At 44.2% G+C, this 25,702-nt stretch overlaps 1 protein-coding gene and 1 pseudogene across 17 annotated transcripts in view; one reads left to right on the plus strand and one right to left on the minus strand.

Annotated features, from left to right (window-relative positions):
* Positions 1-1,471: 1,471 nt before the first annotated feature.
* Positions 1,472-25,702, plus strand: part of LOC112881018 (proteinaceous RNase P 1, chloroplastic/mitochondrial-like) — a 49,219-nt gene continuing 24,988 nt past the window's right edge. For 2 of the 17 annotated variants that reach the window (XM_025945802.1, XM_025945796.1), the window contains exons 1-4: positions 1,475-3,174; positions 3,657-3,746; positions 3,855-3,960; positions 4,613-4,738. In XM_025945802.1, the coding sequence (XP_025801587.1) occupies positions 1,540-3,174; positions 3,657-3,746; positions 3,855-3,960; positions 4,613-4,668 (1,887 nt within the window). In that variant the 5' untranslated portion in view covers positions 1,475-1,539 and the 3' untranslated portion in view covers positions 4,669-4,738. The other 15 variants (XM_025945776.1, XM_025945769.1, XM_025945758.1 and 12 more) reach the window with 14 other exon arrangements.
* Positions 19,354-23,127, minus strand: LOC112881142 (annotated as a pseudogene).

The following is a 25,702-nucleotide window of genomic DNA, read 5'->3' on the forward strand; positions in this document are numbered from 1 at the left end:
TCACCATTTCTTATTGTAATAACTAGGGTTCTTTTCACATTGCGGTGCAAAGGATAGAGCCATTTTCTTTGCACATTCCTAAATCTTTTTTTTGGAAAAATTCCATTTTATTACCTTACCAATCCACTTTGTTTCTCTAACCCCTTGAAAAAAATTTAGGTTCAATTTACTCTCTTAAATTATTTCGATTGGTTCAATCTACCCACTAATTGAGATTTGTCCTTTTTTTCTCCATGTATGGGTTGAGTTTTAAGTGTAAACTTTGTGAGTGCATAGAGATGATACCTTATGTTAGAAAAATAGATTAAAAATTGTTCACGGTTATTTTCATAGGTTAGGAATATTCAATACAAAATTGCATGAAAGTAATTGTGAAGACTTCCTAAATTATTTTTCTAACATACGATATCATGTTACAAGTCATCTTGCAAAATTTGAACTTAAAACTCAACTCTTATGCGGAGAAACGGAAAAAGGAAATTTAATTAAGAGGCAGATTCGACCAACTGAAATAGTTTGAGTACATCGAGTTTAATTTTTTTAGGGGGGTTAAGTAGACAAAGTAAAATGGTGAACATAGTAATATGGATTTTGTTTGTCTTGTTTCAATATGTGAATAGAGCCTCTATTATCTAGGTAGAAAAAGTTTACCATGTTCTTAGCTATGTTCTTTGCCAAAAATAAAAATAAGATCATATCAGTAAATGAGGAATCTTGCTGTACCTACGACGTTACGTCCGGCTGGGTTAAGACTCCCTCGTGCGTGTCTAGCATGCATGGAAATACTGTAAGATTCGGTTTGGATGCATGGAATTGAATTTTATTTTAATAATTATAATTTAAATATAAAGATTCCGTTTGGATGCTTGGAATTGAATTCCATTCTAATAATTATAATTTAAATATAAATAAATTAAGTTAGTATAGTTGTACGTGGAATATATTTGTATATTACTGTTGGTTATATAGGAGAGATATTACACTTCTGCTATAGGGAAGCGAGTCGAAGAGTGGTCTATAAGTTGTATATTAGAAACATAGCATAAGGATGTATAGAATCAATTTCCATTTTTCATCTCCATAAATTTAAGATAAACACATATATATATACTTTCGGAAGTTATGAAATACCATATTTCAAAACAAATAGCCTACTCTACTAATAAGTAGATTCCAATTGCTCAAAATGAGGGATCCAAACGGGCCTAAGGATAATTCTTTCAACGGAGCACGAGAAAAACACTGAAAGAGGGGGATGAACAAAATACGGAAATGATAGAAATCCTCCGAATTTGCATATTATTTGGTTATTTGAAATTCCTTTAACTTATTTTCTTCCAAAGGAGCCTTTTCCAATTTGCATACAAATGAGTACGGCAAAAATGCCGTGCTTAAGGTAAAACAAACAAACAAATCGGATGTAACATTAGGGCCAAAATGATTTGGCGAAACCTTATCTCCTGCCCGTCCCAGCTTCCTTTTAAACCTCACTTGCTCCACACGCGTCCCTCCCGCACTGATGGCAGCTCTGCCATCGCCATGGCCTCCCTCTTCGCCACGCGCTCCCTCCCCGCTCACCACCGCCACCTCCTCTTCCCTGCATCCTCCTCGCCTCCCATCGGCTCACGCAGGTCTCTCGTTCCTCCACCGCCATGCCGCGCCCGCGAGTTGCTCGACGTAATGCCCCAGAGAGACGACGGCAGGTCTCCAATCCCAAGAACGGAGGAAGGCAGAGCAGGCTCGGCCGGAGTACGGCATGGCTCAAACGGAGGAACTGTGCGAGGAGACACCACGACCTGGGAGGCAGGCCCACCGGTGCAGCGGGAAGGCAGCCGTGGCGTGCCAAGGCCGTGGAAGAAAGGGGACAGGGTTGTCATCGAAGAACGTAGGGACTGGGTCTCCCAAGAGAAGAATCGGAGGAGAGGCCCGATGCGGACTGGGGAGCAAGAATGGCGAAGGGATGCGAAACGCTGGACAAGAGGCGGAAATGGAATGTGGGCAAAAGAATCAGGAAATGCTGGAAATTCAAGAGATGTGGGTAGCGGAAGAAGAAACGTGACCAAGAAAAAGAAGAGATCAAAGGGTAGCGAGTTGGGAGGCAAGCTGAGAGTTGAGCTGGACATGTGCTCGAAGAGAGGAGATGTGATGGGGGCAATCTCACTGTATGACTCCGCGGTCAAGGACGGGATCAGATTGGGGCAGCACCACTACAATGTGCTCCTTTACCTGTGTTCTTCTGCTGCCCTTGGTTTTGTCCAACCGGCAAAGAGTGGCAATACCGGTAGTGGCATCACTAGTATTGGTCCTGCACAGAAACTTGATTCATCACCCAACAGAAGCTTGGGAGGTTCAGAGGAGGAGGATGCATCTGAAGGTCATGTTCAAGATCAGGAGAAAGACAAGGCTGATCTGTTGCCTTCAGATGATTTAAATGTGCAAACAGTTGTCATACCAGTAGGAGATGAGCTCAGAGAGTATGCACGCACAAGAGGGTTTGAGATATTTGAGAAGATGTGTGAAGAGAAAGAGAGAATTCAAATGAGTGAGGCTGCTCTGACTGCAAAGGCACGTATGGCTTTGTCAACTGGCGATGGTGACATGGCTTTTGAGATTGTAAAACAAATGAAAGACCTTGGTATTACGCCAAAGCTGCGGTCATATGGTCCTGCTTTGACAGCATATTGCAACAGCGGTAATGTTGAAAAAGCATTTGAAGTGGAAGCCCATATGTTGGAATCTGGAATCACACCAGAAGAAGCTGAGTTGGAGATGCTTCTCAGGGTTAGTGTGGTTGGCCGACGTGGAGATAAGGTGTATTATTTGCTGCATAAGTTTAGGGCTGCTGTCAGACAGGTATCTCCTTCCGCAGCTCAATTATTTGAGGCTTGGTTTAGTAGCCCAACAGCATCTAAAGTCGGGAAGAGAAAGTGGGATGCAGGTGCTATAGCAAAGGCTAGTGAGAATAATGGAGGGGGTTGGCACGGGTTTGGTTGGCTAGGGAGAGGCAAATGGATTGTAACACGCTCGAACATCAATAAGAACGGTGTCTGCCTTGCTTGTGGAGAGAAGCTGACTATTATAGATCTTGACCCAAAAGAAACAGAAGATTTCGCCACATTTGTGGAAAAATTAGCTATCAAGAGAGAGAGGAACTTGAACTTTAAGAAATTCCAGGTGATCTACCTTGAATTTTTGTAATTTTGGTTTACTAGGTTGCGCATGATTCAAACCTATGAGTTTGGCATGATACAGAACTGTAGAGGATATACTAAATCTTTCCACAACCATTGATTGTGGTAATAGGAATGTGAATAACCCAGATAAAAGATGAAACGGATGTGTTGATTTTGAGAACATGCTCATCGATAACAAAATGATAAAAAATAGCAGCAGTATATTATTATTATCTTCATACAAGAAATAGTTTGACCTTTCACTAATAACATTAGGATTTTGTTAGGACTTCAGTTGTGGACCTTATGCATCAGAAATAAGTATCCTGGATTGTTTCTTCATCGATCATAGCTCCTGTATGCAAGGTTATATTTGTGCTTTATAATGGGTGAATTTGAGGTCCACATTGGAGATATTTTGCATGGTTCTTGGAATCCCTTTATCGTTCTATTTATATTTTCTACCCTGTTTTCAATGTTCAGAGATGGCTTGAAAAGCATGGACCTTTTGAAGCAGTCGTGGATGCCGCCAATGTTGGCCTTTTTAGCCACAAACATCTTTCCTTGAGTAAGGCATGTACACTGTGCTAAATCTTTCTTGTATATTCCTCATTTTTCTTTCTTCTAGTTTCTAAAATTTCGCTATCTTTACTTTTCACTTGTCCTTGCTTTACTGGACAGGTTAATGCTGTTGCTGATGCTATAAGGCAAAGATTTACGTCAAGAAAGTGGCCTTTGGTAGTTTTACACAACAGGCATCTCACTGGAGAACGCATGAAAAAACCTGGTAATCACAAATTAGTAGAGAAATGGAAGCAAGCAAATTCTATCTATGCAACCCCTAATGGCTCAAATGATGATTGGTAAGATTTTGAGATATCTCTAGGACGCTTTGCACCAACTATCAATGTGCATATTGAAGTTAATTTGAGGAAATTGTGTTAAGGGTTAGTGGGTCACCAACTTGTTGCAATGGTTCAAGTAGCCACCAAGTATTTAAACTGCTGCTATGTTTTATCTAGGCGATTTAGTCCCACCATCCCAGTTAGTATCTTTTAGCTCTAATCCAGCTTCATTGTATCAGGTAACACACTTTTATGTCTTCAACAGTTTTGGAATAGGAGTTCAATGACCTATTTGAACCATCACAACAAGTTTAGTGGCCCAGTGGAATTTACTCAATTAGTTTCATTATTTTCCTTAAAAATAACAATTTATATTTCTCAAAAAAACTCGATTTTGAATTCTATAGCTATATTGAACAGAAAGAACTTGTTTGTGATCAACTTGAAAAACTATTTATTCATTATTGGCTTCGGCAGAGTGGTTTTAGCAACTTGCTTCCATCCTTGGTTTTGCTTTCTATGTTATTGCTATCCATGAATTATCCCTAATTGTATATGCTGCCCTGCTGAATTATCCATGAATTATCCATATAGTTCAGGTACTGGCTATACACTGCTATCAGATGCAAATGCTTGATCATTACCAATGATGAAATGAGAGATCACACGTTTCAGATATTGGAAAAGGATTTCTTCCCCAAATGGAAGGAAAGGCATCAGGTGAGGATCATTTATTTGACAAAAGAGAAGGTTTTCATCTATGGAAGTTGAAGCTAATTCTACTGTTGCTATATTCTACTACACTGTCACCCAACACTGTTGGGTGCTGATCTTGTGCATATAACAAGCTAATATTTAGGTAACACACTGAACAGGAACAAAAGATTTCACATGTCCTGCATTAATACATCATTAAGAAACTAGAAAGCAGACCATAGTTAGTGCTTGTTCCTTTAGTTCTTTTGGCCTTTTGAGGCCATCTACAGATTTCCTTATTTCTTTCATATATTTATATATATTTAGCACTACAGTAGGAGTTCCCCTACTGTTTTCTCTTAAACAAAAAGCTAGGAAGCCATCAAATAGTATCGTAGTTCTATATGTTTTGCAAAATATTTTAGATACAATTGGCATGATATTTTAGGACAAAACTAAACAGAATAGTAGCACCAGATTTTTTGTAGGCATCATGTTTTTTCTCGAAAGTGCAGGAGAACTGCGCATCATTATATTAAGAAGAAAGAAGGGGTACCCCCCCAAAGGGTAACAGATATGAAGGGACTGCAACACTCCCTGAAAGTACAAATTCTCTCTCTCTCTCTCTCTCTTAAAGAAAAAACACCAAGACCAGAACTAGACCAGACACCCAAAATTAGGTGGTTGTAGGGGCCAGAGCAAGGAGGAAGGAGATTCCTTTAGCCCCAGCAATAGACCACTGCTTCAGATCTTCCCTGGTGGTTGACAGTAAGCTGTTCAAATCAGGAACAACCCCATCGAAGACACACCGGTTTCGATGATTCCATAGATTCCAAGCCCCCAAGTGACTAGAGAATTAGCTCCTTTCTGACCTGACCAGGCACCCTGCTGCTCACAGCATCCCACCAATCATCAAAATTTTCATCATCCAATCCTGGGGCAAGTACTTGCAGTCCAAGGCCCTGCAACATGCTGAACCAAAACTGCCGGGAAAAGACACACGAGACCAGCAGGTGGTCTAAAGTTTCTTCAACTTGGTCACAAAGAGAGCAAACTGCAGGGTGAGGAAGTCCTTTTCTTGCAAGGCAATCAGCTGTCCAACATTTTTTGTGTGCCGCCGTCCAATGAAGAATTTGCACTTGCCGAGTGCCCAACTCTTCCAGATTCTTTCCCTGGGTTTGAAGTGGACAGCTCCAGTAAATAGGGCTTCATATGCAGATTTTGTAGAGTATTGGCCAGAAGCAGAAAACTGCCAAATATGTGTGTCATCTACCTCAGGTTTGTAGCTCAATACCTGAGAGACTCTCCCACAAGTGAAGATACTCAATCAGGACATTAACTGTAAGAGCACCCTTTATGTCAGAAATCCATCTGTTATCCTCGAGAGCATCATGCACTGTTCTTTTCTTTGCTCTGGCAGCCACAGCCCCAAACACTGTTCTCTCTCTTAAATTAGAAGCGTTCTTTGCTCCTCCACAAGTCTGATCCAGTCTTTGTCCTACCAGCCACCTGTCAGTCCAAAAATATGTATTCTTTCCATTTCCAATTACAGTGGTAATGGCAATAGCAAAGAGCGCTTTAACTTGTGGAGGAGCCTGAACTGGGAGAAAGGCCCAAGGCTTGTCCGGTTCAGTTTTCTGGAGCCAAAGCCACCTTAATCTCAAAGCCCAACCCATAAACTGGAGGTGGGAGATGCCCAAGCCGCCTAAGTTAGGTGGTCTTGCAACTTTAGACCAGGCTATTAAACAATGTCCTCCCCTCACATCTTTTCTTCCCTTCCATAGAAAACCCCTTCTAATTTTATCAATTGCTTCCAAAGCCTTGGTAGGGAGGTCCAGGGCCAGCAACAGATACACTAGCATGGAAGTGAGCACAGCTTGGACCAGAATATTCCTACCAGCTTTTGTGAGTAGATCAGCCTTCCAACCAGGTAGCCTATCAGCAATTTTTTCAACAATGGGCTGCACCTGAGTTTTGGTTAACTTGTGAGGTGAGAGAGGCACACCAAGATAAGTGCAAGGAAACTCAGAGATCAGACAAGGGAGATGATCTTGTATGATTGTTATATGCTCAGCCATGCAATGAATGGGAAGGACAGTGCTCTGTTGCACATTTGTTTTAAGGCCAGAGGCCTCACCAAAGAGCTGCAAGATTTCCAATGTGAGTCTGATGTCACTGATAGAGGGCTGGAGAAAAATGACCACATCATCTGCATAAAGAGAAATGCGGTGTTGCAAGGCTCTTCTGGACAGGGGCTGCAAGAGTTGTTCTTCTGAAGCCTTTTTCACCAAAAAACAAAGCACATCCATGACAAGAATAAACAGCATTGGGGACAAAGGATCCCCTTGTCGCAGACATCGTCTGTGCTCAATTTTGTCATCCGGGGAGCCATTAAGCAGAATCTGAGCAGAGGAGGTAGCCAGGAGCCCACTAACAATATCACACCAAATTTGTCCAAAACCCAGATTTTGCAGTACTTCCAACAAGAAAGGCCAGGAAACTGAGTCAAAAGCTTTGGTGATATCTAACTTTAAGAGGATCGTGCCTGCTTCTGTTGATGTAGAAACTTTGTTGTGTGTTGCACTAACATGAAGTTGTCCAGGATAAAACGTCCTTTGATAAAGCACTCTGATTTGGTGTGATCATTTCATTCAGGCGACCAGCAAGCCTATTTGCCATCAGTTTTGTAATGAACTTAGCAAAAGAATGCACCAAACTGATTGGCCTGAAATCCCTGATGCTCGCAGCATCATCCTTCTTAGGGAGAAGGGTGATATAGGCCGAGTTTAGTAGTGCAAAATTGTTGAATTTCCTGCTCCAAACTGCTGAAATGGCTGCCATGATTTCAGGTTTGATAATTGGCCAGCAAACTTGATAGAACTTCCCTGTGAAGCCATCAGGACCTGGGGCTTTGTCTGCCGGCAAGGATTTAATTGTCTTCCAAACCTCTTCCTCAGTGAATGGTGCATCCAAATCTGCCAGGTCCCAGCTTGGGATATTCAGTGCATCCAGGTTAACTGTAGCCTCTCTATCCAGACTTTGCCCTATCAGATTACTGTAGAAACTGAAAATATTCTGCTCCTTTTCTTCATGCTTTGTAAGAACCAGTCCCTCATCTGATGTGAGTTTACTGATAAAGTTTTTCCTCTTTCTATACCGAGCATGAGAATGGAAGAGAGCTGTGTTGGCGTCACCTTCACTGAGCCATGTGATCCGGGAGCGGCTGCGTGCAATGGTACGCTGCAAGGAGGAGAGAGCTAGAGAGTGAAGCTTGAGTTTGTTCCGGAACCAAATCTCCAAAGTGGACAAAGTCTGATGATCTTGAGCTATTTCCAGTTGGTGCAATATTTCTCTAGCTAACCCCAGCTGAGTATTGACATGGCCAATCTTCTTCTGACTCCAACTCTTGGAGACCCCTCACAGTGGCTCTGAATTTCTTTGCTAAAGTATCAAAAGGGCAGGCAGAGCTCGGTACACTCGACCAAGCAGACTCTACTGCTTCCTGAAATCCCTCTTGTTTGGTCCAGAATGCCTCAAAATGAAACCTGGCCTTATTAGGCTGAATTTTGATTCAAACCTAGCTGTAATGGGCAATGATCCAACCCTTCTGTGGCAGTACATTGTAGCAGACAGTTGGGAAAAAGCTGTTCCCACTCTGATGAACAAAGTGCTCTGTCCAGTTTGACAAGTGTTGGTGTATCCTGCTGGTTAGACCACGTGGATTTGCGCCCCTGCAATGGCAGATCCCTGAATTCCAAGTCATTCATTAGGCGACGAAACCTTCCCATCATGGCCCTGTTGATGTTTCCATTATTCTTATCTTCAATACTCGTGATGAGACTAAAATCTCCAACCACAAGCCAAGGTCCTTGGCAACACGCCCTTAGGTTTCTGATTTCTTGTAAGAACAGTATCTTATTATAATCGCCTTGGGGGCCATACACACAGGTCAGCCACCATGGTTGCATGCCGTTGGTGGAAAACTGAATGGACACACTGTAATGATCAATTCAAGAGGCATGTGCCTGTCCTAAGCCATGTCGCCATGCAATTAAAATCCCACCACTTGCACCAACAGCAGGCAGTTCCACCCAGTTGGTGAAATCTGTACCCAACATTGAAAGGATAATTCCACAAGAAACACCAGCCATTTTTGTTTCTTGCAAGCAAACTACATCAACCTGACAGGAGGTAACCAAGGAGCGAACTGTGTCCTGACGGGCCCTAGAGTAAGATCACGAACGTTCCAGGAAAGAATATTGGATGGATACATCAAAAAGACTGAAAAAAGAGCGACCTTACAGAACTGCTGCTCAAAGGTCCTGCTCATCCGGCGTAGCCCATCCGAACAGCGCTACCATAGCTTGGACATGGACCTCAGAGAGACAGGCAGACTGAGAGAATAACCTGCTGTACTCCTCCAAAGCTTGCTGAGAGATTTCTTCAGTTTCCCCAATGATGTCCAAAGCTCTCATCACTTTTTTCTTTGATCTTGAAGGGGCTCCTCCACCGGTTATTTCAGGCGCAGCTCCAGCGATGCGGCGACTGCAGCGAGGTGGAGCTGCCGGAGTGCACACATGCGAGCGCAGCCTGGTAGCCCGCGGTGTAGGGAGAATTCTTGGTGTCTTCTTCGTGAGTTTTGCCAAGAAGCAGGTCCGCTGATTTGGGGAAGGCGTGCCGGTGCGCATTGGTGTTGACCCCGACCCGGGCGTCCTTGCACCTTGAACAGGAACAACAATCTGCAGCTTTTTCCTACGCCTGGTGTAGGTTCGTGCAAAACTCTGCACCATGGAGGCTGGGTGTTGGATCAGTTGTAGCTGGCGATCATATGGCTCCAGTTCCGGATCAGCAGCTGGGCTTGTCGCAGAGCCGGAGACGCTCATATGCGGAGCAGGGGTGACCGGCGCGGGCTGATCTTCAAGGGACCAGACAGTCTCCAGAGTAGGAGACCAGGCGCTGGTTTCAGATTCTCCTGTGACCACTGCAGGCTGAGACAAAGTGCTGCGCTTGAAGTCATCTTTGCCATCCAAGATTGGGGATGCAGTGTTCTTGGCTGGACCTGCCCCCTCAGTGCTGGGCGCAAGTGGACCTGGGCCAACGTTGAGGTGCGCTGGGGTCAAGTGCAGCACTGCCGGGGTGGTTTCAGAATCGACGGCGGGCGCCACTGATCCCGGAACAGAATCAAACTCATCCACATTCGCCTCGAAAAAGGGCGTAACATCAATTTCAACCACGAGCTCGTCGGATGTCGAGGCTGCTGCGACCACGGCCGCCTCGTTTCTTGGAGCAGCTTCAAGCTCAGAGTTAATGATGGGGCTTCTTGGAATAGGAGCAGCGGGCGCCTCATATGCTGGCGCGGCTTCAATTTCAGCCGCAGGCTCGATGCATGCCGAGGCAGCCGTGACTGTTTAGAACTAAATTACAGTAGTAATTGTGAGGCAAAAGTCAAGTCTTTATTCATTGATCACTGGTATTTATACATGTATGAAGGGGTGGAGAAGGGAGGAGATGTCTGTTCAGTAATGATCGTGGCCGTTGGTGAAGTAACTGCCACGATCAACGCCTGTGATTTCTCCTATCCTTTTCTTGATGATCAACTGATCATATATTGTAACACTCCCCCTTGAGCAGTTATCCATCATGTATAATCTCTTAGGAACCCTGTGAAATAAAGGCTTGCAATAATATATATATATATACTGCGTAAAACTCCAGAAAAACCCAGTGGGAAAAATTTGGAGAAAATGAACAGTATATATTCTTGGTATCTCTATCGAAAACCCGAAGGGAAAAACAAGAGATAGACCTTTACTTGTGTTGACATTGCCTCATTAAAAACCTAATATGAGAAAACTTATATAGCAAAACTCATATAGGAAAAGAGTACAATGTGATGTATAAGTATATTTAAATCAAAGAGATGCTCCCCCTGATGCAAGCAAATCTCTAAGTCGGCGCATACCAATGCCCTTAACACATTTGTTAAATGTAGAATAAGGTAATGACTTAGTGAATAAGTCTGCGAGGTTATCACAAGACTTAGCTTGCATGACATTTATCTCACCACTTTGTTGGAGTTGGTGAGGGTAAAATAGTTTAGGAGAGATATGCTTCGTAGCATCACTCTTGATATAACCTTGTTGCATCTGTGCAACACAAGCTGCATTATCTTCGTAGATAATGGTGGGTAACTCAATGGGTTGAATTCCACAAGATGATTGAATATGATTAATCACCCTTCTTAGCCATACGCATTCACGTGAGGCTTCATATAGTGCAATGATCTCTGAGTGATTTGTGGACGTTGCTACCAGAGTCTGTTTAGAGGACTTCCAGGACATAGCAGTTCCACCATGCAGAAAAACATATCCTGTTTGTGATCTTGCATTATGAGGATCTGAAAGATAACCTGCATCTGTATATCCGACGAGGCTAGGATCTTGATTTCTTTCGTAAAATAGACCAAGATCTGCCGTGCCTTGGAGATATCGGAGAATATTTTTAATCCCATTCCAATGGCGTTTAGTAGGAGCGGCACTGTGTCTAGCAAGTAGATTTACTGCAAATGCAATATCGGGTCTGGTATTGCTTGCTAGATACATAAGTGCTCCAATTGCACTGAGGTATGGGTATCCAGGACCTAAAACCTCTTCTCCATCTTCACGTGGTCGGAAAGGATCTTTATCCTTCTCAAGGGACCGAACGATCATTGGAGTTTTGGACGGATATGCATTGACCATATTGAATTTACTCAATACTTTCTGGACATATGCAGATTGGTGAACGAGAATTCCCGTTTGAAGGTGCTCAAGTTGCAAACCCAAGCAAAATTTGGTTTTACCCAAATCCTTCATTTCAAATTCTGTTTTTAGAAGATTACATGCTTTATCAATATCACGTTTATGACCAATGATATTTAAATCATCTACATAAACTGATATAATACAGAAGCCTGTAGAAGATTTCCTAATGAATACATACGGGCAATCATCACTGTTAGAATAACCTTTATCCATAAGGAATTCCTTAAGTCGGTTGTACCACATTCTCCCAGACTGTTTTAAGCCGTAGAGAGATTTGTTGAGTTTAACACAAAATAAGTTACGGTTTTTGCCATTATTCGATACAGATATTCCATCAGGAACTTTCATGTAGATGTCCGAATCTAGTGACCCATAAAGATATGCGGTCACGACGTCCATCAATTGCAAAAATAGACGCTTTTGTACTGCCAATGATATTAAATATCGGAAAGTTATTCCATTCATAACAGGAGAGTATGTCTCATTGTAATCAATGCCGGGTCTTTGAGTAAACCCTTGCGCAACTAATCTCGCTTTATACCTCACAACCTCGTTATTTTCATTTCGTTTCCGAGTGAAAACCCATTTGAATCCAACAGGATGAACTTTATGAGGTATAGGTATCACTGAGGTGAATACCTGTCTTTTCGCTAGTGAGGATAATTCGGAGTCAATTGCTTCCTTCCATTTGTTCCAGTCCGAGCGTTGTTGACACTCTACCATGGATTTAGGATCTGGATCAGATAGGAGGTTATTGGCTATGATCGATGAGAAACATGCGTTGACGACCGTATTCTTACGATCATACAGTTCTCCAGAACTAGTATAATTAATGGAAATTTCTTGTATCCCGTGTAATTCTTCTTGATTCATAGGAAGAATGGGTTCAGGGTGTTCCGATGTGCCAGCAACATCTGAATTGTGCACTATAGTGCTAGTTTGTGGATGTACTGTATCCACTCGGTGTCCATCAACCGGAAGTTGACTTTCGTTTACTGATTTAGAGAATCATGTGTTCCTCCCTTTCCTTTGTCGCTTATTAGAAGCATTATCCCGCTTAGCAGCCCTCCCCCTAATCGGTTGAGAAGGGGGTTGAATGGTTTTTCGAGGTACCTCCACTCGGCTGGGCGCATTGACAGCAGGATTCAAGGATTTTGTGACACCATTATAGTCAGTAAACGCATCAGGCAGATTGTTAGCAAAGTGTTGCAATTCTATAATTTTCTGAACTTGAAGTTCAGTTTCCTGAGTACGAGGGTCTGAGTATAGGATGGAGTTGTCATCCCAATTGATTTCCTGGCATTCGTTAGGATACTTAAATTCTCCCCCTAATGCCGGGAAATGATCTTCATTAAAGATGCAATCAGCGAACCGGGCTGTGAATAAATCACCGGTTAGGGGCTCTAGGTATTTGATTATCGATGGGGATTGGTATCCCACATAGATACCCAATTTCCTATGGGGTCCCATAGCTGTTCGTTGAGGCGGTGAAACAGGGGTATACACCGCACATCCAAATTTCCGAAGATGGGAAATACTTGGGGGTTTCCTCGCACTAGGTGCAACGGTGAAGTGCTATGATATGCAGTTGGGCGAAGTTGAATGAGATCAGCAGCATGTAAAACTGCGTGACCCCAACAAGAAGTAGGTAAATTGCATTCATGAAGTAAAGGTCTTGCAATGAGTTTAATTCTCTTAATAAGAGATTCAGCTAAACCATTTTGAGTATGTACATAAGGTACGGAATGTTCAACGTGTATTCCTTGGGCCATACAATAATCATTGAATGCTCGAGAAGCAAATTCTGCCGCATTATCCAGGCGGATCTTCTGGATTTGATGTTCAGGGTAAGATGCTTTCAATCGAATGACTTGCGTCATGATTTTAGCGAAGGCATGGTTGCGTGTGGATAAGAGACACACGTGTGACCATCGTGTAGATGCGTCAATCAAAACCATGAAATATCTGAACGGTCCAGACAGTGGTTGTATGGGGCCACAAATGTCGCCTTGAATGCGTTCAAGGAACTTAAGTGGCTCAGCATGAATCTTAAGCGGAGATGGTTTTAAGATTAGCTTTCCCGTTGCACAAGATGTACATATAAAATCAGAAGGTTTAGGAAATTTAGTAGACTTTAAATCATGACCAATGCAATTACCTGTGATTTTCCGCAACATTCCTATTCCAGGATGGCCAAGGCGTTCATCCCAAATCTTGAATGCGTCGACATTCTGAAAAATCACCTTGTACGTAACATGAGGTACAGGTTTTATGTATGTGTAGTACAATCCAGACGGAAGCGAAAGTATTCTTTCCAGAATGTTAGAGCCATATTCAGAAGGTTTGGTAATGAGAAGAAATTCCTCATTATTTTCTGTATGTGTAGAAATATGTTAACCACATTTCCGAATATCTCGGAAACTCAATAAGGTACGAGTTGAATCGGGATACAATAAAGCATCCTCAATTGTAACTTGTGTACCCATAGGGAGCGTAATAGTGGCTCGTCCAGAACCAACTATTGTTGCATCGCGTCCAGCGATTGTCAAAACATTTCCTGTTTTCTTAGTAAGAGTTTGGAAATATTTTGTTTCCCTAAGAATAGAGTTAGTGGTACAACTATCTACTAGGCACAATTCTTCCTCCATCGGATTGATTCCCGCAAATCTAGATAATTAAAGAATTGTAAGAACTCAATTAATTATACATAGAATTACATACATAATAATACAATAGAGTATGAAGTGTACACACACTTATAGTCGATGTCTCGAGACTTATTACAATACATATGTCCATACACACACACGGACAATAGAGAGCTGATTTCTTATGGATCCTAGTTGAGGTCTCCAAAGACGTCATCCAAACTATAGTCGACGATGACGTTATCTATGTCCATAGGCTCAGTGTAGGTCAGAGTGGAAGGTTGGAAGTGCATGGTTCCTTTTGACTCATGCTTGGCTTCCAATATCAGCCTTCAAGTTGGATGGAGTGGCGAAGTGAGCTTCGTATTCCTGTCCTTCTGCAGCCTTGCCTTTGAGAGCTTGCTGGTATAGAGCCACTAAGTGGCGAGGAGTGCGACACTTGTTGGTGGGATGGTTGTAGCATCCACACTTCTTACACTTCTCATCCTTGGAAGTAGTAGTGTCTTTCCTCGGAGCCTTTGTGTTTTTCTTACCCTTACGCTTGTTGCGTCTGCGCTTCTTTGAATTATCAGAAAATTGGAATGGTTTTTGAAGCCATTCCCTTTCTTCTCATCTTTCATAGCATGATGTATTTCAGGCATAGGGGCAGCCCCAACACGACGTTGCTTATGATTTTTCATCGTAAGCTCATCGTGCTTTTCTGCCTGAAGCAGATCATGTATGAGTTCAGAGTAAGTCTGATAATTGCGAGCACGGTATTGATGTTGCAAGACCCTATCAGATGGGAGCATAGTTTGGAAGTGTCTTTTCAATCTTATCCGCATCTGAAGGTTCCTTGCCACAAAAACGCAAACGAGCACAGATTTTATGAATAGCATGGTTGTAATCACCTATGGACTTGTAGTCCTGGAGACGAATATGAGTCCAGTCATGATTCGCCTCAGGTAAGATTACAGCCTTCTGTTGCTCGTACCTGTCTTTAAGGGATAACCATAGTACATTTGGCTCTTCTTCCATCACGTATTCTACTTTCAGATCAGGATGGAGGTGATGGAGGTGATGCCTGAGAATGTACAATGCGTTGTACTTGTAGGCATCATGCAGTGGCTCAGTCCTCTCTGCAGGAGATAGCAATGCACTCAGAATGTTTTTTGAGGCAAGGCTGATCTTGATATCCAGCGCCCAAGTAGGATAGTTATGTCCATCGAGAGCGAGTTCTTCAAACTCTTTGGCCATTGATCCTACACAAGCAACCAGAGATTTTCTGTTTAGGAAATCATCATGGGTGTGTTGTAGTATGTGTAGTAGCACAACATATTGTATGCTTGCTCGTATTGAGTTGTAAGAAATAACCCAATTGAGATGAATAATATGCCATTTTGCATGAAATAACGATAATTTAAGATCTCAATTGCAAATAATGCAAGAGGTCAAAAATCGTCATGGCAAGGTTAATGATGCAGCTTATATAGTATTCAGAAAATTAAGAACACATGGTAACTTAATTTTATGAATAATGTGGCATCAATTGTGGAAGGACTAAATATATTCTTGCTTGTATTAAATCACTTGGATTTAATTAAGATGAATTAAATTTTTGAATATGCATTTGAAGGAATGCAAATAAAACATATGTCAATATATGGAATATTGAAGAAAATATTCATTGACATATTTTCCAAGTTATAAAACCTTGGAAAATTCCTAATACAATATGCTACTTGAAAAGTCATAAGCTGAGGGTTAAATTAACATTTAAATCCCTAAACATCATCAACTCTAATTGCTGGAAATTAGAAAAATTAAATAACATTGAAACTAAGTCCTTCTAGGCAGCCCAGACACGAAAGACAGCCCAGCAGCTGCGCCCACCAGCGCGCGCGGCTAGCGGCCCGCAGGCGCGCGCGGCCAGCGTGGCCCAGCGCGGCGGCCCGCAGGCGCGCGCGCAGCACGCCAGCGCCGCGAGCAGCGCCCGCAGCGCGGGCGCCAGCGCCGAGCAGTTAGGGTTGGGAAACCCTAACCGCCCACTCCATCCACCACCAGCCGCCGCACCAGTTGCGGCTGTGCTGCGCCGCCGGGCACTCGCCGCCGCGCCGGCCAGGGGCCGCGCCGCCAGGGGTGGCGCGCTGCGCCGCCGCGCCGCGCGGGGCCGTGCCGCGCAGGGACGCGCCGGCAGGGCACGCCGCGCAGGGGGCCGCGTGCAGCGCGTCGCGCCATGCGGGGCCGCGCCGCCTGGGGGCCGTTCCGCCCGGGGGGGGTCAGAGGCGGCGACGAGGGGGTGAGCGCGAGCGCTCGCGACCGGCATCCACACGGGTGGATGTGCTGTCGTGGCCCACGAGCCCGGCTGGCGAGGGCGGGGAGAGATGGTGCGCCAAGCGGCGGACCATGCGGTTGCCGCTGGGGGCTGAGCAAGGGCGGCGGGAGGATGTTCCCGAGGGCTCGGCTTCGTCGGAAGGGCGCGTCGGGGGTGGCTGCGGGACGTCGTCGCCGGCAGTGGGGTCGTCCGATCCGGCTGCAGGTGGCGGCGGTTCTGGAGGAGCGGCCGCATCCGGGCTGGGCACGGCCCCCACCCATGGAGTGGGCAGTAGCGGAGGGGGCGGAGCGGTTGCGGCGTCTCTGAAGCCCGCAACCGCTCGGCCACCCGCTCAGGCGACGGTGAAGGCGGGCGAGCCCACCCGTCCCACGGGTCAGCGGGGGCCGGTGCGGTGGCGCCGGCGCAGGTGGTGGAGGACTGATATCCACCACTGCCAGTGGAGGAGACGCCGGTGGTGCGGCGCTAGGGCCCGCACCCGGGTCACCGCCAGTCCGCCGGAGTTGCTCTGGGTCAAGGGTGACCCGAGCATCACTTCGTCGAAGCCTGTGGGCAAGACGACGACGGCGGGCAGTGCGAGCGCGTAGCAGGCGACGGCCGGGGTTTTCAACACCACGCCGGTGACGATGGCCGTCGTTCATGATGAAGCGAAGGATGAATGTGAGAAGAACAAGGGAGAGTTCTCTGTACATCATGACTTACAGATGAAACTCTCTTCTTTTCTTGTGGCTCCGTGGAGAACAAGTGCTGATAACGTGTTTAGAACTAAAATTACAGTAGTAATTATGAGGCAAGAAGTGAATCTTTATTCATTGATCACTGTTATTTATACATGTATGAAGGGGTGGAGGGTGGAGGAGATGTCTGTTAAAAAGAAGATCGTGACCATTGATTAGGCAATCGCCGTAATCAACGTCTGTGATTCTCTCTTATACTACTCCTAATGATCAACTGATCATATACTGTAACACGTTCCATTATTCAGATGGCAACAATATACGGTGTCATTCATCACGAGTCGAAAATTGATGGTTGGGATAGAGGTCCACAAGAATTTCAGACCTTCAACGAGACTATCGTGGAATTTCTATGTATTGGATAGAGATCCAAGTCTGCGCTATCTATATAGGCATTCCTCAAAAGCACAATATGCGGTCTTAAAAGGGAGCAAAACGGACATATCACGCTTGCATCACCATATCTTGCTATGATTTGATCCAAGGGAAAAAAAAGTAGTGTGGTTTCCATTGCCAATAATGATGCCAGCTGCAGCTACCAGTATACTCGCCGCATGTAAAAATTCTTAATTAAGAATCGAGTGCAAGGCCTTGACATTGTAGAGTGCTTGTTGTGGGCTTAGAGATCATGTTTGATGTAAACCTTACATTGTGTTGGTTCGCCATGAGCGCCTATGGGTAGCTCACATTGTAAACCTTCCGAGAATTTCTCCTTCTTAATACAAAGATACACTGCTCTCCTACATGTTCTCGAGAAAAAGAAGATTTAGAGATCATCTTTGATTTCCATATAGGCCGTGGTTTTAGGGAGAACTAAAGGTATATGTCGTGCATTGCCTAATCATCTCTTTGATTCAAGGCTATGCCATGGTATAGTTGGCTAAATCACCCCTTTTGTGAAAATCGTGAGACTCCTAAAAGAGCATGTTTGTATTAGTGCTACAAAAAGAATCACTGTTGTAGTGTTTGACCTTGATAATGTACATGTATGCTCATGATGCTTGCCACATTTCTTTGGATGGAACTGTGACTCCTCTTGCTCCATTCAAATGGCAATAAAGGTATGGTGCCATTTGCGTTGAGTTGAAAACCAATGGCAGGGATGGAGGTACGCGGAAATTCTAGACCTTCAGAGAGAATGATTTACTCAGGTGTTGCTTATAGTGCTCTGCCCTGATTTTGTTCTTTTTTCAACTTGTTGCAGAAGCCGAAAGTTTATTGCTAATAAAGCTTCCTTCATTAAAAAAAATGTTAAATAGATGCATATTTTGTGATAGAAGCTAAGCTAGGACATGATTTTCACAAGAGTCCCATAAATTTACCTTACAGATGTACCAAGTACATAATAACTTTGTAAGCAAAACCAGTAGCTGCAACATGATCCGCCATGTATTTGCTGCCCTTTATGACAAACTTTATTCCGTTCAAAGGGGCAAATTCTGGATTCGGGCATTTTGAATTATGCTGGAGGTTGCCATAGCCTAAAGCTGGATTTCAACTTTCCTGAAGAATCATGTGGATTCCCTCCCGTAGTTGACTTCACCCAAAATCTTTTGAAATCTCATGCTCATGCACAACTTGCATCTGAACGGACCAAGATGCCCAATGCTAAGGTCGACCAAAGCATCCGAAAGGTATCATTGCTTCAAAGGTAGGAGCAAATCTTCAGCAACTGTCAACGAGCATCGAACTAGTCGAGGAAAAAAAATTCTGGCAACATTCCCTTCGAAAACGGGGAAGCAAGCAGCGCCTGATAGGACAAGGAATGCAGAACCTTTTGCAAATATAGGCAAAAGGACGAGCGTATCAGTATAGGCATGAATGCATATCAGAAACGAAAATCCCGTATCATCGAAAAATGTTAGGCCTCTTGCTGTAAATTTGTTGTGCAACCGAGAGCCACATGAGCAATTCCACTCCGAACTAACATGTATAAGTGTATGATGTGAGTTCATTAGTTACAGGCATCACCACAAGCAATATTCACCAAAAGACTTTCTTGGGGAAAGAATCGATAAAAGCAGAGCAGTTGGGGGATATAGAGACAAAAGAACGTTCCACATTCTTCGTTGTTTAAAAATACCAACTTCCGGACCAACGAACAAAAATAAGTTTGCATCCATAACTTTGGTAACACACATGCCAGTAAATTAAGAGTTTGAATGCAAGAGAAAAGAGTGTAATGCACCAGTCATTTATTTTACAGGTGGGGATTTCTACATCTCAAGTCTCACGTTTGTCTTCAGTGGAACGCTTAAGCTTTTACTGCCTACCCTGCACAACAGCAAAGAGAATAAGTGTCAGTAATCAGCAATACATGGCATAAGTTCAAACACTATTGGTCATCGAATGCTTCTCCATGCGCCTGATACAGACAGGCTATCGCTAGTAGAAGATATGGTTCAGCAACTATAAAAATGCGTTAGAGGAACACTAATTTGTGCCTGGTTGCTTCTTATGTCACACAATATAGACAACTTAAGTGTGTGTACTAACTTAGCTGGAGTAAGTGTTGCGCAATCTGGTAAGCTAGTAACCCCAATGCATGGCTGACAGACAAATCACAAATGGTTTTTTTCTGCATTTTATAAAAGTGGGTGGAACTATTTTCTAGAAAAAACAATAAATCGAAGTTCAAAGGCATATTCCTCTGAAGAAAGGATGCTGCAGAATCAGTTCTAGCTACATTTTGTTAAAATTGGTTTGATGTATTCCCACAATTCTATCACAGCACCCTAAAAAAAGGAATTTCAACAAATAGAAGGGCATCGGTATTGACGGAAAATTAGTTCATAAATCTAAACAATCATTTAACATGCAGAAAAGCTGTAGTAAGAAATCTGAACCTACTCAAAGTCACTTTATGAATTCAATCTAAAACTGGCCAAAACACTACGTACAAGGTATCACTTTATGAATTCAATCGAAACAGCTTTACTTTAATGCAAAATAGTAAATACCACTAATAAAGTGAAATTTTTATGTCAAATGCTCTCATACCTGCCAGTTTCCTTGTCCTTCATCTGGGCTAGGATATTGACCAGAACCTCTTTGCCAGTTATCTCCACCATATGCCGGTCCTGTCCCCTGTCTGCTGTCCCCATAACTGGGATTCACACCAGGAACTCTGCTACCTCCAGGATATGATGGAGGTCCCTGGCCATAGTTTCCAGGTGGTGATGGTTGGCCATAAGATCCAGGTGGTGATGGCTGGCCATAAGATCCAGGTGGTGATGGCTGGCCATAAGATCCAGGTGGTGATGGCTGGCCATAAGATCCAGGTGTTGATGGTTGGCCATAAGATCCAGGTGGTGAAGTGCCACCAGGCCTGAAACTCCTCCCTGCCTTGCGAGAAGTTCCTGCGCTCTTGGGGGTTGCTGTAACCTTGACCTTGACCAGCTGGATTCCCTGGGTACCGAGGTGCTTGACCTTGGAAGCCACCAGGTGGTCCACTGTAACCTGAACGGTCTGCATAATCATTCCCCCCAAAACCTCTAGCATCCTGTACACCTTGTGCATAATTCTGCTGTGGGGAATAGCTTCTTCCATCTTGCTGAGAGCGGTATGTCTGGAAGTTTCCTTGCTGTGGCGGGCTATTCTGATAACCTCCTTGTGGAGGGCGGCTGTTCTGGTAATTTCCTTGCTGTGGAGGGCCATCCTGGGGGTTTCCTCGGTAGTTACGATTCCTATCATCCTTGAGGGTTTGCTATAATGAACAGGCGGTGGTCTTGGAGTGATCACACCATTGTCATATTTGTCTCCTGGTGAAATCAATGCATTTCAGAATGAGTTTCTATTCTACCAAGTATCTAAGTAAAGCATTAAATCATGGCACAAGTACAAACTCAAGGAAATGTACATATCACTTATTCACTAACAAGGTACAAGAAAAAACCAGGTGTTCCAAGTTAATAACTGGTAAATTAAAGAAAAAATGAGAACAGAACAGACCTCCGTACTCCTTTGTCTCTGGATATAGGTATGAATCCGGCAAAATGAAAACAACTCCAGGCAAACCTGACCAAAATACCAAAACAAACAGGTAAATACTATAGAAGTCATAATCGTATCGGTTGCAAGAAAAATAAAAATTGAATTGGATACTTTAACTCACCGCGGAATTTTTCTGACATTTCCTCAGTCATTACAGCCTGAAAACCAATATAGGTTGTTGTACTAAAAGCATACATCCTCTTCTTAGCCTCCTCATAACTACAAAAAATTCAGAGCCCAGCAAATGAGGCAATTATATTATCTATTGCGATTGATTGAATTAGTTGTTTATCTCATAACAAAAGTTGTTAGCTATAACAGCAACAAGTCAAAGACTTGAGTAGTTAAGAGGTATGCCACCAAATATGTATAATAATGCAATCAAAAGAACAATAACTTGATATCATCTATCAACTGAAATTTATATTACAAAAAAAACGAGGTCATGATTACTAATCCTACAAAGTGAATATCCATCCCTTTCCCGTATCAACTATAACTATTCTAAGTTAAAATAGAAAGCAAACAGTTCCTTAAGAAGAAAGACAGAGCAATACAACAGCTCAGACATAGACATTAGTTTCAGGAGGGCCCTGATATACTATTTTCAAGTTTCAACATAAACTCTCATGTGGACCGACACTAATTAATGCCCCAAACTACCCCTGGAAATGTTTGAAGTAATAAAGTCAGAAACAGGAAAGGAGTTAGATGGTTTTGAAACTATGGGGCAACTTTTTAACCCCACATTAACACAAACTAATATGTTCATGTGACCACTTCTAATGCGTATGTTCATTGCAAACTTGCTTGCATATTATCCCTTAAATCACTCATGCTCAATACACCTTTCTCAGTTTAACTCCAATGCAAGCAAGACCCTATCATGCCAGAAGTAAATGGTGCCCCATAGTTTGTGTTAATGTGGGGTTAAAAAGTTGCCCCATAGTTTCAATGTTTCTCAACTGACGCATTATGACACGTCTCTTATTTCTCAACTGGAGCTACTAAAAGCTGGTATAAAGCCATTAACAAAATAAAAAAGACTACCAGTTCCTTTCAGCACTGCAAGGATGCCAAGGCAAGCAGCACTTTAGATCAAACACCCAACTCATCCCCATGACACACACAAGCCGTAGCGCAACATGGAGCAATTGCACAATTCAGAATCGCATTTCACCATCCACAAGAAATTGAGGACCAATTCACAGCGACACCAAGCCCAATCCGTAACAAAATCACGCATTTCGTCGCGAATTCGAAATGGAAAGAGAATATGCTTCGCGTCATACCTCCCGACGACCTTGGCGAGGGTCTGGAGGTAGGTCTCGATCATCTCCTCGCGGGAGGGCTTGGGGTCCGGGAACTCCATGGTGATGAGCCAGTGGTTGTAGTCGCAGCCCTCGAAGAGGATCTCGTCGGGGGAGATCTTGCTGTCGTCCGCCCCGTAGTCCGCCCCGCCCCGCGCTGCCGCCGCAGCCGTCGACCGGAACCCGGCGGCGCCGCCGGGGGAGCCGCCACGGCGCCCGCGGGAGCGGCGCCGCCGGGGAGGCGGAGGGAGGCCCGAGGGGGAGAGGCCGGGCGAGGGAGGCGGACGGGCGGAGGAGGGGCGCCGCGGTGGAGGCGGCGGCGAGGGCCCGCCGGAGGCGCAGCGCGAGGGCCATGGCGGGGGGCTAGGGTTTTGTCGGCGGCGGGGGAGGAGAAGGAGAAGGTTCTGGGGGTTTAGGGGTTTATGAGAGCGATGTGGAAATGGAGGATTAGTAGGCGAGTGGTTGGAAAGCCATGCTACTGACAGGTGGGTCCGGCAGGCTTCTCATGGTGGGCCCGGCGAATGGCGTAGTTGTGTGGCGATTTTTCTGGATTGTTACTGTTAGTGTGACTGTGTGAGGCTGCCAGGTGGGCCGCGAGTTGCATACTATCAGGGATGTCGATCCCTGGCAGGTGGGTCCACAGATGACGGGGATAGCGTTGCTAATCTTGTGCAAGGCAAACTTTTTAATAACATATATTGTCAGAGTAGAGTAGACGAACAAAGAGATGGCAACCAAGTTGTTTGCTTTAGTTTTCTCTTTGCAAAATTTTACAAGCTTTCCCTCTATTTGCTCTCGTTAAAAATTTGATTTATTGAATTGGAGTGCAAAGTAGGAAAACCTCCCAAAGTAAACTAACACCTTGTTTAGATCACTTCAAAATTCCAAATTTCTACACTCTCTCTCCACATCAATTTTGGGACACATGCATGGAGCAGTAAATGTATATAAAAAATAAATAATTGCACAGTTTAGTTGTACATCACGAAACGAATCTTTTAAGCCTAGTTAATCCATAATTAGATAAAATTTATCAAATACAAATGAAAACGCTACAGTAGCAGAAAGTTCCAAAAGTTATAAAGATTTGCGATCTAAACGGGGCCTAATTTGAGCTATAACTGACTGCAGTATCAGCGACTGGCGACTGTTGAGATGACCACCGTGACTGTTCCTTGCCCGAGGCTCCTCAGCGATGAACTAGGAAACCCACCCACAAATCGATGCAACCCGATCCCTGAAACCCGAAACTCGTGCAAACCCTTTTCTGTAGCCAATGCCATCACCCAAAACCAAAGGAAATCGCAAAATCATTTTGAATTCCAATCCAGAGCCACAGTAGCCACCATAAACTCGAAGAACCTAGACACCCGTCTACGCATCCTGAGATTACGTCTGGGTTTTTTGAAACCAAGTTAGCAAAATTTCTGGATGATGTCTACAAGAATCCGCCAGATCCAGGTCGTGCAAGCTCTCCAATTTTATATCTTTTGATAGTGAAGAAGTTCATGAAGGGGGAGGGATCAACATCTCATATCCCGCCAGAGGAAGGCCCTGAAATCCATCACCAACTCATTATTTTATTGAGCTTAAAGAAGATGGTGACGAGAGGGAGGGATTCACAACTCAATTGCTGCCCAACGAAGGCCCTGCAATTTCGTCATCAACTCAATTGACTGTTGGCATTGAAGAAGTTCATGAAGGAAGGGAGGAAGCCTCAGGTGCTACCCGAGGAAAAGAAACTACAGGTAATTAGAGACTATAATTTGTGGCATGAAGGGGCCGGTTACAAGGTCGATGGAGGATCCTTTGAAAGGGACAAGGGCAGCCTTCAAATTCCACCGGAAATACCTCTCCATGAAAAATACCAATCCACTCTGCCCTCAAGGTGTTTGCTGAATTGCCCAATGGTAGAGAAGAAAGCGTATCTGCAAGAACCCAAGGTGGTTCTAAAGGAGTCGAACCACCTGGAAGGGGATGAGAGGTGTGTTGTTGGCACCTTGCAAAGACGAGTTGGAAAGGATAAAGTGTTATCTCCAACAAGTGCGGCAAGTGGAAACGGTAGGGGCTTTAGACAGGATCTGAAACCAGTTCTTATCCTGCTACTTATCCTTTTCAGCAGGGGAGGGAGGATGATGGCGATGCTGCGGAGACTGAGGTGCATAAATTGGTGGAGGGGAAGGGTAGTCAAGAGATGTGACACATGATTTGGCTGCCGATGTGGCGAAAATGAACATGGAGGAACAGCTGCAAGATTCAGCTATGATACTTAAGGCCAAGGGCCCATCGAGTAAGGAATTTGTATCACTGTCATGCTCTAGCAATGGATCTTCTTTGGAACCGCAGATTCTATCAGGTGCATCAAGGAAAGTTTCTGGCCAGAGGGATGGGCAGGTGAATGGCAAGGGTGCTGGAAGCTATCTGGGATCAGTGGGTGATCGAAAAGTGAATGTAAAAATAATGCCTGCCACTAGCAGCAAGAAATTAAAGAGGAGTGAGAAGAATTGTGTGGAGATTCAATTAAGGTGATTGCCAAGGAAGGTCTGGTGGTGGACCAGACTGTATCAGCTTCTTTGGGTGTGCATTTTGACCCCGGATCTGATGAGAAGGAGATAGAGGAGGGGGAAATTATGGAGCACACGGAGGAGGGTTCACTCTCAAATCGCAGCAAGACGCAAGACTTAATCCCAGCTATGACTGGTAACCTGGTAGGAGCTATGACGAGCCCCACCAGGAGCAATGAATGCAATCGCTTGGAACTGCAGGGGGTGGGGGAACTCCCGGACAGTTCGAGATTTGACTGTTCTTATGCAGACCCCAAGCTGGTGTTTCTCTCGAAACTGGGCAAAGTGAGGAAAGGATGAAGAACCTGCGGTGGCGAATTGGTTTGAAAGGCTGCTTATCTGTGGGCAACGACGGAAATAGTGGAGGTATTGCTCTCTTTGGGATGAATCAATCTCTGTCAAGCTGATTGGTATGTGCAACAGACTTATAGATGTTACAGTACAAGAAACCCCGACCTCACCTCTTTTTCGGGTCACTTTTGTTTATGGTGAACCGCGTGTGGAGGATAGGAAACAGATGTGGGAGCTACTACAACGGATAAAGGTGAAATCACAAGATCCATGGCTAATGTTAGGGGATTTTGATGAAGCTCTATGGCAGTTTTGAACACTTCTCGGAAAC

Source organism: Panicum hallii, chromosome 1 (genome assembly GCF_002211085.1).
Source record: "Panicum hallii strain FIL2 chromosome 1, PHallii_v3.1, whole genome shotgun sequence".
NCBI lineage: Eukaryota > Viridiplantae > Streptophyta > Magnoliopsida > Poales > Poaceae > Panicum > Panicum hallii.